This window comes from Daphnia carinata, chromosome 3 (genome assembly GCF_022539665.2).
Source record: "Daphnia carinata strain CSIRO-1 chromosome 3, CSIRO_AGI_Dcar_HiC_V3, whole genome shotgun sequence".
NCBI lineage: Eukaryota > Metazoa > Arthropoda > Branchiopoda > Diplostraca > Daphniidae > Daphnia > Daphnia carinata.
Genome location: NC_081333.1, coordinates 10739588 through 10754514, shown reverse-complemented (window position 1 = coordinate 10754514; position 14927 = coordinate 10739588). Strand labels below are relative to the sequence as shown.

Below are 14927 nucleotides of genomic sequence, written 5' to 3'. Positions count from 1 at the left end.
GAACCATTTGAAAATAACAACTTTCTGCATCGGTTGGCAGAATTACGTATTCTTTTTTGTTTTGAAAACGAGGCCGACAGCAGCGAAAGAGAGTGTTGCAGTATCTGTAGAATATCTGGAGAAACGAAAAGAAGACCCCGCTGAGAATCATTAGCCTGACTTTTCGTGAAGCAACAGGAAGACAAAAATGTTCTAAGCAGCCGCGTACTCATCAGCATATTTTATCAACCTGTTAAAGAAAGAGTTACCAAGAAGAGCAACAACAACGACGTCAGAAGGGAGAGAAATATGGAAGTCGGCCACACACTGATTTCGATCAGGGCCAAGCGAGAAAACAACTGTATGAGTACCATAGACATAGCGCAATCCAGACCAACAAAAACTATATCTAACGAGGCTTCACATTCACAAGGGGGGGAAGAAAAAAAGAGAGAGAAACAGGCGTCGGGAGTAACGGCTGGCCATAAGTGAGATTCTGATCGAACTCTTCGAAGCGGCCCGCCGCCTTATGTATACACACACCCGAAAGAAGAAGAAGAAGACCAAAAATCAGGAAGGCAAAATGGATGATGGCGGCTGGTCGATCGTTAATTGTTTGTATCTTGATTGGAATCGCTCACGCCACTTTGCCGTGTAGACGACGAGCGGCTGCCATCGTCATGAAAAAAACGTAAGAAAAAAAAAATCATAGGATATATTCTTTTGTTGATTTGAATCAGAGATAACACAGTTGCTGCTGTGACGTTCCGTTGTAAAACGAAAAAAAAAGAAAGAAAGAAAAAACTGCTGGCACGTCGTTTATGCGTTTCATCCGCATGGAAAACTCGGTGGGGGCAGCAAATGTGTTTTTCTTTTAGCGTTCATGCTGCTACGCCATTAACCCCAATTACATAAGCAGCCAACCAAAATATACATCGCTTACTACACTAGACACAAGCGGGAGGAAAAGAAAAAGAAAAGAAAAAAATTAAACGTTAGGGATTTTTTCTTTTCCCTCTGGTGCTTGTTTGATGCGTGGCACGTCAACGCTTTCGGGCTCAATTTCTATACTACATTTTTCAAGAAGAAGAAAAGAGGAGGAGTCTTGGATCTCTCTGTGTTTTAAACGAAGAAACAAAACAAAAAAAAAGAATGTTATATACTACCGATAATGAACTAGTGGTCTATAATCATCTCGTCGTCCGGTTCGCAGACGACTACCTTAACCAATACAACATCCTCGTCTCTCTCTACCCCGCCATTTGCATCAAGTGCGCGTGCAAGTGCCGTTCGCTAGGTAATCGTCGTGAAGAAGCCAATGGCGATGATGAGTCCCTTTAGCGAAACAAAAAAATGTAATCATTTCTTTTCTGCCTTAGATACAAGGATATGATTGTGTGGGCCCACACAGAGAGAGAAATGATTACAATCAGGTCAGCCTTTTTCACCGTATTGAAACAAAATTTAATGAGAAAAGGAAAAGAATATCATGAAGTGGACAACACACTTTTTTTTTTGCCAGGTACAGGTGCAAAAATGAGGTACCCGGGAAAAAATGGCGCTTGTAATTGGCGTAGCGGTGAAGGTTAGCATTTGTACATACAAGAAAACGGATATTTAAAAAAAGAAAGAAAGAAAAGAAAAAAGAAAACGATAAATAATTCCGTGTTAGAAAAGAAAAGTCACCCAATCTTGGCCCGTGATGGATGACGTATTTCTCCACGGAGGAGCGTTACGATAATTCACTATATTTCGTACGGCTGCCGCAAGTACGCTTACGTATATACACTGCATGTATATATATTACATAAATAGGTAAAAAATGGGGGGAGGAAAAAAAAAAGGCCCATAAAACAGCAGGGATTCACGATCGTTTTTTTTTCCTCTCTCTTCCTTCCATTTTCTTCTCCCCCCTCCTAAAAATAAAAAAAAAATTTTTTTGTAATGCCAAAAAAACAAAAATTTCGGGGGGCCTCTTGCACTTTTGAAAGCTGTCTGACTTTTCTTTTTCGTTGAATTTATGTGACGTTATGGAACGGGCCCGCGCGATATTTTTTTCTTCCCAAGGAAGGGCAGGGGGTGCGAAAGAGGGGGTAGGTAAACGTAACCGACACATAGGTATACAACACTATAAGGGGGACGCTCCATATTACACTCCATCTTCTTTTATTTTTCTACGTCATTTGGCCCGTGTGTATGCCTTACGGGGAGCCCAATTTTTTTTTTTTTTTGTTTCTTTTCCCTTTTTTTTTAAACTATATTTACCCCCAACAGAGTGTCTAGGTTATCCGTCCGTAACAGCATTAAAAAAAAAAGGTGGAGGGGGCAGAGTGGGATATAGCAAAATGTGCCGGATCGTCCTATAGGTGACCTCACACGCCAAAAGCTGATCATTGCGCACAACATTGCAGACGGTACACAATGCGAGACATTATTCTTTTAGGATAACCCACTCGGAACATGAGAGCATCAATAGTAGCCCCTATTGTTAAAGAGATAAAGTGGACAGAGCCATAGAGAGAGCAAAGGTAATTTATTAGATGATTTACCTTGTGCAGTAGATGAGGATATCTCCCTTTAAAAACAAAAAAACAAAAAATGAAAATAGAGACACTCATTTGTGTCTATTGGTTTAGAAACAATTTGTGTTGCTGTTGTAAATTCTCTTTTTATTGTTCCTCTGTATTTGATTTTAATTTTTTTTTTATTACTAGATGGAATAAAAGTTTGGAAACACTCAAACACGCGAGAAGAACACATTTTTTAGGGAAACAATAGAGTTTTCTTGGGTGGAGGGGGGGGGAGATGGGGTTATAATAAATGTGAAATATTTATACATAAAAAGGTGGACAGATGGGAACTCACGCCAAATGCAAACTTTTTACTCTTCATTTTTTTTTTTTTTCTTAATTTTATTTTTAATTTTTATATCTGTGAAATTTATCGTCTCAACTCACCGAAACCGCCCCGCCGCAGAAGACGGGGCGTGGGCGTTTTGCCTTTTAGCCATTTGGGAGTTGCTGGCTATTTTCTTGTATTTTTGTACCGGTGTGTATATTATATTATTATAACTATTATTTTGTGAAGGATTTTCAATATGTACAGGGGAGGAATGAAGAAGGAGGAGAAGGAAGAGAGATTAATCTCTGACCTGCAGCTCGTATGTCGATCATAATGAAAACAACGAACGAAAATCATTTGGAAGACTCTGTCAAAGTAAAACGGCGTCTACAATTTTTGTTTTTTTTTTTGTTTTCCAAAAGTCCCCTCCAAAAAGAGGGTAGATATGCAATGAAGAGGAACAAGTGGATGTTGTTGAACGTAGGTATTCAAGGTATTCACGAGAAGGGGGGGGGGGGGGGAATGAGGCAAACGATCAAAAACGTACAGAAGAAAAATGTAGAAGAAGAGCAGTTAATGGCAACTGGCTGCTCGCCTTCATGCAAATACCGACCCCCATTGTAATGCAAATTTAATCGCCCCCGTCTCTCAGTAGACACAACCGGTACATTCAACCATTAGACGTGAACGTGCTGCCATTTACTTTTCTATTCCTCCGGAAATCAGAACAACAAATCACAGGCTCACGCCAACAGCCCATTATGCCCTTTTTCTTGTATAAAATCAACTCTTTCTCCTTTTTTTTTTTTTGGCACTTTTTTTTTTCGTGAACAATACGTTGAAGTGAAACGGATTGAAACTTGTTTGGAAGACACACAAACAATTTTAGCTTTCTTTTTATAATACATATAGTATAGAGAGAGAGGCCTAGGCAAAACAAAAAATGAACGCTTGGTTGATAAACAAATCTCAACCTTTGGTGGTGAGATCGAGCGGAGCTCCCGTTTCGCTCGTCATTAAATGATGAAGATCCTCTTCTTCGTCATCCAATTCGGTGAGGATTTCCGCCCGGATGTGGCACATGGACTGGTGTTGTCCGAAAGGCGATGACGAAGACGAAGAAGACGACGCTTTACAAGACAAATCAATCGGTCCGTCCTGTTCAGGTAGAGAATCAACGGGACTCGGAATAGATGACGGGCTTCCAGATCTCCGGAATTCGACCGACGATCGGTACGGATGATGTTGGCGGGCAATGAGCGGATACAAGAAATGACTACTCGGATAGACCAGAGATCGACGTCCGCTCGATTCAGCCGACAGTTTCGGGCTACTCGTCCGGACGGGATCGGCGACAGTTAAAGGTGATGACGGTGTTTGATGATGGCCTCCGAAAGGCAATCCGGCAATGGCTAAAAGCCCTCCGCCTCTTGTGGGTGATGTCGAATTCTTCCGCTTGTGATTGCTGTGATGGTGGTGGAAAAGGTTGAACGATTCCGAAGGGCTTCCGGTGAGTAGCATCCGCAAATTTTCTTTCGACGCAGCGCAATCGTCGTTGTCATCCATAGGAGAGTCGCTCCGGCCGGATACAACCGACGACGATGACGACATGTTGTTGTTATTGTTGTTGTGTCCCGATTTCTCCTTGTCGCCCGTGGTGTCGGAACTGTTGCAACCTCCGGGACTTCCGCTACCCACCGCCATGGCGTGATGGCGTTTAAACATGCTCAAATCCGGGTGGTTGCCGCTACCGCCCAGTCCGGCGCTTCCCAGCGGCGCGTCCATTCCAGTCTGCTCCTGAAGGAGGCAATGGATTTTGAACCAGTTGGAGCGGCGGCCGTAGCGGGAGCCGCTCTTGGACATGCCCACCAGGAGGCACTTGCGCAGTCGGCAGGCTTTGCACGACGTCCGGTTCTTCTTGTTGATGACACACATGCCGCCGTTCTTGCACTCGCCGATCGCCGACACATTGCTGTACGTCCGGCCGAAAAACGACTAATGAGAAAATAAAATATAAATTAAATTTGTTACTCAAATGATTAAATAGGGGACGTTTCTTATCGTTGGTATAACAAGAAAAAAAAAAAAAGGCGATAGCAAGATCTGATCGTTTTACATTTTTGTTTGTTACATTAACTAGTTAATGCCGGAAATGACTATGGCCTTTTCATATTTGCTATTTTTTTTTTTAGAAAGTTTGATGGGCGGCTCGTAGATGTAGGAATGTGTTGGATAATTACGTCGTTTGATATAGTGATGATTAGAATAAGAGAGAGAGAAAAGGGGCTCTGGCTTTTTCAAGGAGACATTGGCAAATAATGTTTTTGAAAAACGCGCTCTACTGACGAAGAAAAAAAAAGCGAGGCTATAGAACAAAAATTGGTTGAAAGAAGTTGCATCATTTTCTGCCGACGTATTTAAGCGATACAACTGTTAAAGGCGATTAAGACTGAAATGAGAGCATACCTCGTGAAAAGAACCCTTTTTTTGTTTTGTTTTGCCCTTTCAAGATTTAAGAAAAAAAGAAAAAAAAGGATGTACTGTTAGCCGCAAGATGTAATGGACTTGAGAAACGGTTCCACTATCTTCCAGTCGACAGATTGTGTGCTTAGATAGTCGGCTTTTTTTTTCTCTCTCTTTTCTTTTTAAATACAGTGGATGGCTTGTATATTTATTGTGTATTCTGTAGCTACTACGTGAAATGCCGTGTGTATTACATGGAAAGATTTTGAAAGAAGAAGAAGAAAGAAACGGGATTGGAAGAAAAAAAAGCCGGAACGATTTCACGACATCTGACAGCCTCACACACGGCGGATGTGTTCGGTTAAACGAAATGTACCGAAACTTAATGTATAAAAGAATTTTTCGTTGTTTTCTACGGCAATCCATGTGGGCCCGCTAGATGACGGAAGTCTCTGGTTGGGTATTTTTTTAAACCACAAGATTTTTATTTAAAACATTCGAGTAACGAGACAGATAATAGCTTTTAGCAACAAGTTGATCGAAACTTATATCGAATTTGAAAGACATTAAAATAAAAAGTCGCTTTCTAAAATGTAACTGCTTTACGACTAGAGGCAGGAGAATATGTAACATCGCAGCCGTGAATTGTGCACATAAATCAAGAACAGTGGAGGTGAAATGGAGTAAACGCGGACTTACTTTGCATCCTTCGCAGGTAAAGGCGCCGAAGTGGAACCCGGCCGCCGGTTCGCCGCACACCTTGCACTTTTGATTCATCTCTATAGAAAAAAAAAAAAAAGGAAAAAGGTAATTAAGCAAAAAAAAAAAAAGAAAAAGAAAGTCAAACAGTTTGTTCAGTCTAAAATGATCATCTATAAATCTTCACAAACGATGACACTCAAATAAAACGAAACGATGTTGATAGACATTTTTTTTTCTCCCTTTCCTAGATAAATCGGATCGAATTCCTTTTCGTTAATCCCCTGCAAGGCGAGATTCGAAATCTTTGACGACCAAGGAAAGCGTTCTAGATGTATGCCATATTTATTCCAGCAATGGGCTTATAACACATAGTGATAGAGCAAAAGCGCTGGAGCGCAAACATCGTCACTTTCTCTTCTTGTCGGGAATTTAAAAGAAAAAAAAAAGGCCCTTTTATTATTATTTTTTTTTTTTTAAGGGTTGGCCAACTGAACTAGAGACATCGTCTTCTTCTATTCAAAAGACCCTGCAAAAAAGCAAAAAAAGACGGTCTAACACTGGCGACTTTGATGACCGAAAGGGGTCTACTCCGCCAGCGGATTGAAGAGCGAAAAAGAAAAAAAAAACAGCGATGTATAGAACTCTATTTAGGTTTATTGCAGATATATATTTCTGTTGGGCCAAGTATTGCACGCCCGTTTTCCTTGCAATAAAAAAAAAAAAAAGAGAAAGAAAAAGAGGTTTGCCTATCCTTTTGTTCTCTGCGCGTTATTCACTTGTTTCTACGTGTTTTTTGATGCGAGGAAAAAATCGAGAAAGATATATGGCGAAGGGGGTCGAAACCATAACCGGTTCTTCTTCAGGTTTTGAGTAAAAAGAGGGGGGGGGGGGGGTTAAAAAATATTTGTGATGTGATTTATCGTGGCCAACCCATTTCGGTGGCTAAAGAAATGGGTTTTTTTTTTAAAGCTCGTTGTTAATATATTTTTTTTTGGCGGTCCAGTAGAGACACTCAAGGCAGACATCGTAACAGTATATATATACAGCAGTACATAATATAACGATCGTGGCAAACGAACGGATTGAAAGCGAAAGAAACCGCGTTAAATGTCAAAGTCTTTGTCTTAGTCTTTTTTTGTTGCTTTCCTTTTTCTTTTTCTTTTTACTAGTTTACATTTTTAATGGGCGGACTCGACTAGAAATGGATTCAATCAACGCCAAGCCCCCACGGTTGATTGGATTCGCTTCTTTAAGGTGGCTAACATAAGGGCACCAAGAAGAAGAAATAAAAACACCAAAAATGGAAAAATAAAAAACAAAAAAAAACAAATTAAAAATATGCGATGACGACTGACCAAGCGGATAAAAGAGATTTTATACATACATATTTTTTTTTTCTGCAAAACTTTCCATCTCTTATAGACTTTAACGCCTTCGCCCGTAATGGCAGCGTATCCTCAAAACTCTGAAAGGTGCTATATCTCGGGAACGAGGGACCTCCCCCGTTAAACTACACGCAACAACAGCGAACAACGACTCTACAAACGTATGGAAGAGGAAACACGGTCTAGCGCTTTAGTAGGTTTTCGAATTTTTTTTTTAACTCAGTGCCGTGCGCCTGCCATATCTTACACTCTGATAGAGAAAGAAAGAGAGACACACTCTCGACGTAACGCACGTACGTGTACGATAAAGAGAGAGAGAGAGGCACCCAGTTCCGCTCTAGATCGCCGTGTAATCGTCAACGGTGCGCAGCACCGTCAAAGGTATTTTGTCGTTCTTATTCGCCGCTCTTCCTCCCTCCCTCCCTCCTCTCGCTCGCGTCTTTTCTATTAAAGCTAATAGATATTCCAACTTCCGTTAACGATGCCACCACACAACCGTTAAGAAGAGCCAGCACACAGAAATAAGGGAAATATATTACAGGTGTTTTTTTTAAATCGCAGAAGAGCTTTGAAAAAAAAAGAAAAAAAAAGAGAGTCGTCTTCGAGCATTAAAGAAGAGTGAAAGTATTCACGCAAAGTCTTGTTTGTTTCCCCGGCGATGCGGATGGATGGATGAACTGCCTTCATTCCTTCATCCGACTCTCGCTTTACCTGTATATTACAGGCATTTTTTTATTTTTTATTTTTTACTATAGTACTTACAGCCCTGCGAAAGAGAGTATACCCCATAAACTTTCTATGCAATGCATAAATGTACTGTCACCCTGTGCACTTAGAATGTGGTGGATTGCTCGGCTTCTTTCATCCTTTTTTTTTTTTTTTGGAGTCGATCATAATAGAACCCCACAGAAAGAGAAAAAAAGAGGGAGAATAGAGCGGTTACACTCTGACCTCATCGCACACAAAAAACTATTGATGGTTTTCGACTAATGGTAGACCAAACATATTGTCATAAAAAAGTGCAAATGTACACATAGTCCAGGTCAACGAGCTTAACGACCTCTCTCTGACTTGAATTTGTTTGTTTTGTTTGTTTGTTTTTTTCACACGAAAAATGTGCGCATTATAATTACGTATAAAGCCATTGAATGGTTTTTTTCCCCTCCCCTCACCCCCCCCCCCCCCCCCAAAAAAAAAAAAATAGAGCTAATAAAGACATGAATTAAGTGCGCTACTCTATTTTTGTTCTAACGTAATGAAAAAAGGGAATTTGAACGCACGGGACGACGCATCGGATGGTTGGCTTTATGCAATCGCACATGTTGCGTTTTCTCGCGGATTTGTGGTTATGTTTTTTTTTTGTTTCTTTCCTAGTTCCGTATTTACAAGTGATTTGTTTTATCTTCATTTCTTTGTGCGTGTTTTCATTGTGATACAATTAGAACTACGTTATTCTCTTTCAGCGCTCGTACGATTGCCGCATGATACTTCAAAAACAAAAATGAAGTTCGTGCTCTGTTTTTCAATTGGATTTCAGATGATTGTCTATTCTGTTTGGCACGTTAGTTTTACTAGCTTGTCGGACCTGATTTGTCCACTTTAAAATCATCCAATCCGTGCCCGGAATACGAATTTCAAGCGCACAGTCCTCCCATTGCGACCCGTTATGACACGAAAATCTCAACGTCATCACGAGATAATTGGGGGGAGCAGATAATAATGAATTAAAAATCACTGCGGAAATGTGAAAGATTAAACTGTGTGGTCTTACCGTGCACGGATGTGAAGACGCCGACGCGATAGCGTTGGAAAAAAAAAAAAAACAATTGAGACGCAGGTTCTCAATCAACGTAGCGATAACAAGTTTTCTTTTTTTGCAGGAATTAATTGAAGACAACGACGACAGTCATCCGAAAACAGGAATAGTCGGCACTTTCTTCCTCTTCTCCCAGTTTTGGTTAAGTTCTACTGGAATGGCAACAATGTCCTCTGAGTTTGCAGCACTGATCACACAGGTTTCTTGAAATCAAGACTGAACGGTTCGATCGTAAAAATCACAACAAGCTGCCAAACGATCAGCAATTGAAAACAAACGATGACAGTCGGACGTGTGCGGGCAATGCAATGCAAACAAAAATTGATACGAAAATGTTTTTGATGCGAAAAATTTTGCCCCCAGAAAATTACGCGTGTGTCTGTGCGTCGCTGGAGTTATGAGAGCAATGAAGGGGGGCATCCGCTTAGCACCAAACCTGAGAGCAGAATGTGAGAAAGCAGAGCATCCGCACCTCACCAGAGGGGCTCACACTCGCCCGTGTGTTTTTCCCTTTTTTTTCTCTCTCTCTCTCTCTCTCTCTCTCTCTCTCTCTCTCTCTTCTTTACCTGTGAGACTCGTCTTCGTCCCTCCCATCTCTCCCACAAAGAGGAAGGTGCCTTACCTGTATACCCCTCCCACCCTCCCACTTCTTGTGATTCCTCGCCCTCCACTTGCGTGTGTTACCTGTAGAACGACAGTGGAGAGGAGTCACGGATTGCGGGTTTTTTTCTTTTTTCTAATAGCATATAACATTTTTTTGTTGTTGAAAAACAGGTATTCGCCAAGCAGGATCAATCACGTCCGACACGTTTCTTCTTTTCTTATTTTATTTTATTTTATTTTTTTTTTTTGTATAGATGTGAAATGACATCTGCGAAAAATCGATTTCGTGAATATGTGCCGTGTACGCTTTTCTTTTTAAAATCCGCAAATAACGAAATTTCAGAGTTTTCTCTCACCTTTTTTTTTTTTTCTCTGCTTTTGCAGTTCGAATTTTTTCTTTCGTAATGGAGTATAACAACACCCCCGCCATTCCGATATTATAACGTTATTATCGCATTTTATTGCGATGTGTGAATTAACGTGCATTTTCGCGTCCTTTTCATCCTGTCGGCAAAAAAATAAAAAAAAAAATGGAGAAAAGAGAGAGAAGAAGAATAACAATGAAATCAGATAGAGCGATGGAGGAGACTTATATAGTTATTACCTAGACACGGAAATGCGTACAACGAAAAGCGATCGACACTTTTTCTTATAACATTCGTGATGCTATGTAGATCACGCATTTTTGAAAAAGGGTCTCCACGTATGCGTTCACAAAAGAATGTTTTAACTCTTTTTTTTTTTTTTTTTTTTTTCCCTTTTTTTAATTCTCTTCTAGAAAATAATAATAAAAACGAGTGTGTGCGGAGGTGGGTTGATGGGTGTGCCCCGGTTCTGGATCAAAAACCCATTTGCTAGTTGCCTCTTTCTCTCTCTCTCTCTCTCTCGTTTTTAGCTTTTAACCCCCCCAATCTTCTTCCAAAACTGTTTTACCTGCCACTCGGTGATTTACAATAACGACGTCATTAAAATACATCAAACATTGAAAAAGAAAACAAAAAAAAAAAAAGAATCTAGAGCCCCGGAGGTTTTGAAATGAACACATACTCTACACAATCGATGCTAATACACGTAAAGGGAAAGAGAGCGATGGGGGTGATGGCTGGGAATTCCAGGAACCTCTGTAAAACAAATTTCTTCTTTTTTTTTTTTTTTCAAGGAGGTTATTATTTTTTTTAAACCTTTTTTTTTTCGTTTTCATTTTTCCCGAGAAAAATCGAAAAATTTGAAGGATTTTTATCGACCAAATGTTTTTGAAACATTTTTAAAATATTGCGGGTCTGGAGAAGGAAAAAAAAAAGGGGGGGGGGGGTGGCCGTGTGCTAAGAAAGTAACATTCCTACTATCCTTGATAGGGACCTCCGCCCCTTGCTCCCCTCTTTTCACGGCCACATACGCAACAGACATGCATGAACCAGTGCAGCGTATCAGCACTATATAGGCCTAGACGCCCCTTACGACTAAACGCAGCTATGCATAAGAACTGGACGAAGGTCATCCACGTGCTTATAATACGGCTTTTCGGGTGGTGAGGGTAGGAAAAAAAAATATATATATATATAACAAAACTGGGCCATCCCCCTCTCCCCCTACACCCAAGAGCCTGTTGCAGCAGGCCAAACCCTGGACTTGTTTCCTGAGAATTACTAGACGTGTTCTGTACCCCCCTGAAAATAAAACAAAAAAAAAATGTTAATAATAAATAAGCAAAGCTTCGTGATAAGAGAACTCAAAACCTGATGGGAACCCCTTTTTTTTTTCCCAAAAATATTTTTGAACACACACAAAAATTTCAAACCCTTCCTTGTACGATGTTTCAACCCCCTCCCAACCAGCAAAGGATCGCGGCCGGATTCTGCCTGCGCTTGTTGTTATTGTGTTTTTCTTTCTAATGTTAACGTATATATATGTGTTATATACGAAAAAAGAAAACCCTTCCCCTTTACCCCACCTGGATTTTTCTACCCCAAACCCTTTTTTTTTTTCTTCCCCCAAAAAAAAAAATTCTAATGTCGTCTTATGTATCTCAAGTTCCAATCAACTGACCTTCGATTTGATTTCCGTAGCCTTCCTACACCCGCAGTCCTTCGGTCCTTATCTCTCATTCAATTCCAATTCATTCCGCGCTTTACCAAGAAAAAGAAAAGCAAAACAGAAAAAGATTTTTCCCTTTCATAACAAAAAAAAATACATCCCCCCCCCCCCCAAAGCTTATCCAGCGCTTACCCGCAAGTTCATTCCATCATTTTTTTTTTTTTTTGGCACTTTGCGCTAAGAAAAAAGGGAAATGCGAATTTTTTTTGAAGAAAAAAAAAATAGCCCCACGTGATGAGAACTCACCGACGTAGCGATAAAGAAGCACTTAGATTCTCTTTTTACCTGGAAGATGAGACATGAAATCCAATTCAAGTGACCGTCATCCGAGAAGATATCAAGGTTACATCAAAAGAACCCCCCCCGGAACACCTGATGGAGATGTACCGCGCACATGTTGTATATAATGCCGCTATAAAAAAATAACTTGCGTGCATATTTCTTTTTTTTTTTTTTTCCTAGCCCTTCCAACAGTTTTACCCCCCTGCAAGTTATAGGACGAGTGAATAGAGTTTTTAAAGAGGGGGGTGGAAATGATAGAGGAGGGGGGAAGAGACTTGAACGAACGGGTTCTCTACAGGTAAAATAGCATGAAAGGAGGGAACCCCGTCTCGTAAATCGGATGAATGTAACTCTTTTCTCCCCATCGTCGTCGTCCGTCGTCGCAGGTTTTTTTTTTTTTTTCATCTCTTCTAACACCGTCATCTTTTCTCAATTCTTTATTTGGGTCCAACACATCCCTCCCCCCCATCTTTTCTATCGTTGGCCTTTTTTTTTTTTTTTTTCTCGAACAGCCTAGGTGGTTTCTTTTTAGGTCTTTCTTTTCAAAGATGCAGGGGGGTGATATCAGACTATATTTCTCTCCCTTTCTCCCCCCCCCCCCCTTCCTTTTCGTCGTTCGGGATAAATCAGGCCATCCGAGAAACATCGAATGGATCTTTATCTTTTCGCTTTTAGCTCTTTTTTTTCTGTTCTTCGAGTTTTCCCTTCTCGTTTTTTTTTTTATAAACTAAAACTCGGTCTTCTAATCTCTGAAAAAGAAAAAAAACAAAAAAGGAATAATAAATAACCATCATCAAAGTCAAGAAATGTTCTGCTCGTTGGGTCCGTAAACACAACGCCGAACGAACTGACCACGAGAGAAACAAGTCAGAGTTGAAAATTTCAAAACAAAATTCAAAGCCAATCAATTTTCATATGCGCAAGGTTTTTTTTTTTTTTCAAAATTGTACTCGACCAATATCTGAATGGCTATTGTAAAAAAAAAAAAAAAAAAAAAAAAACACGCTGGGCCATATAACGGGCACATAAGACGGGCGTTGGACAGGGATGGCCGATAAAAGAGGTGAAAACTGGAATAAGAAAAGAAGGGCCATCATCAACAATATAACCTGTCGAAATGGTGGGGCAAGACGCGCGAGAATCATCGGTCAGCATATAGAGAAGAAGAGAGAAACCTATTGCATAATGTCCAGAGCCAACAAACATCGAACGTGCCATAAAAAACCAAACAACTGAAAACCATCGTCTTTTCTTTTTTTCTTTTTGCGAGCTGCACACAATTAACTTTTCCTCTTCTTTTTGAACGTAAGAAAATGAAATCTGTACGGACGTATGGTCGTTCCACAATTGTGTGTGTTAACGAAAGCATTTTAGAAAAGGCATTTGAAAAAAACAAAAAAAAACATATTCAAATAACCGATTGGCTTTTGTGTGTGTGTGTGTGTGTGTGTCTTTCCCAGTATCATCGGCCGATAATGCAACGTGCGTGAGCTGATGAGGAAGACCACAGCCTTTGAAAAAACAGGTGCTCGTTGGCTGAGGATCGTTCGGTAATTCCGTTCGCCATCGTCCAGGCAACAACAACAAAAAAACCGATGAGGTAAAAGAATGAAAAAGGCAAGAGACCATTCCCATGACAATAAAAAAACGAACGCAAAAGTTTAAACAGAAAACACACCAAATTTTCGTGAGGGACGTAGACACACACACACACACACACACACACACACAAAAAAAAAACGAATTTCTCAGCCAACGAAAATTGTGTGAGCACAAATGGACTGTGTGTTGATGGCGACTCTTTCGATTGTTTTCTTGTGTTCCTTTTTCTTTTCTTTTTTTTTTAACTTTACGAGAATGACCCCACCATCCAAAATATCCATTTCATTTTGGCTGGGTGTATATTATACATTTTTCTGCCCTTTTCGCTTATTATTATTATTATTATTATTTCCTTCCTTTTTAAAAAAAATAAAAGTTTTGCGTGGAACGAATTCTTCAAATGCATATCCCGCCACGTTAAAAACCAAGAAAACACGTACACTCCATTGCCTATACACACACTGGACGTACTAATACAAGGATAATTGAAAAAAAAAAATGGTCTTGTTATGGTTGTTGGCAATAACTACCATTCAACGAACCTGCTATTGTATACTTTCTTCTTACTATTTTTTTTTTCTACTTTTAGTTAGACCATAACGTCTACAATCACGTCAGAGATGTGTGTGTGTAGTCGTTTTTTTTTTTTTTATGAATTGGGGCGATGACCAACCAGAAGTAAAGCGTCCAGTGCGAAGCTGAAAGAGAGAGAGAGAGAGAGAAAAAAAAAGGGAAAACGAGTTTCTCTGGCTATTGGACACAATAATACATTCTTCGACATAGAGAGAGAGCATCAATCGTTTGTGTAAACATAGCTTATACAGCATCTTTGCGTGTGGCCCAACTTAACCTGCCTCTATTTATTTTATTTATTTATTTTTTTTTTTAGTTGTATGACTGAGCTCCACCTCTCCCTTTTGGACAGTCTTTTAACAGACACACAAAAGCTCATCTTTTCAAGCTATCTCTATGTTTACCTGGGCAAAAAGAAGAGGTACAGGTATGACACCCTTGTTCTCGTTTTACCTTCAAAAAGACATAACTTTTTTTCTTTTTTTCTTTGGACTAGATTTTCTCTTTGCATTTCTTTTTCGACGTGCTCTTCTTGCATCAACTTCATGTTTTTGATTCTTTCCAAGTGTCAGCCAGTAGCTGGGGCC

General features: G+C 40.0%; 1 protein-coding gene across 1 annotated transcript; it reads right to left on the bottom strand.

The window, feature by feature from the left end:
- Positions 1-3006: 3006 nt before the first annotated feature.
- On the bottom strand, positions 3007-9631 carry LOC130697522 (protein embryonic gonad-like). Its single transcript, XM_057520429.2, has 3 exons — positions 9142-9631; positions 5983-6060; positions 3007-4815 (listed from the first exon to the last, which is right to left on the bottom strand). The coding sequence occupies exons 2-3, from the start codon at positions 6058-6060 to the stop codon at positions 3790-3792; spliced, it is 1104 nt and encodes a 367-aa protein (XP_057376412.1). The 5' UTR covers positions 9142-9631; the 3' UTR covers positions 3007-3789.
- Between the last annotated feature and the right edge of the window lie 5296 nt (positions 9632-14927).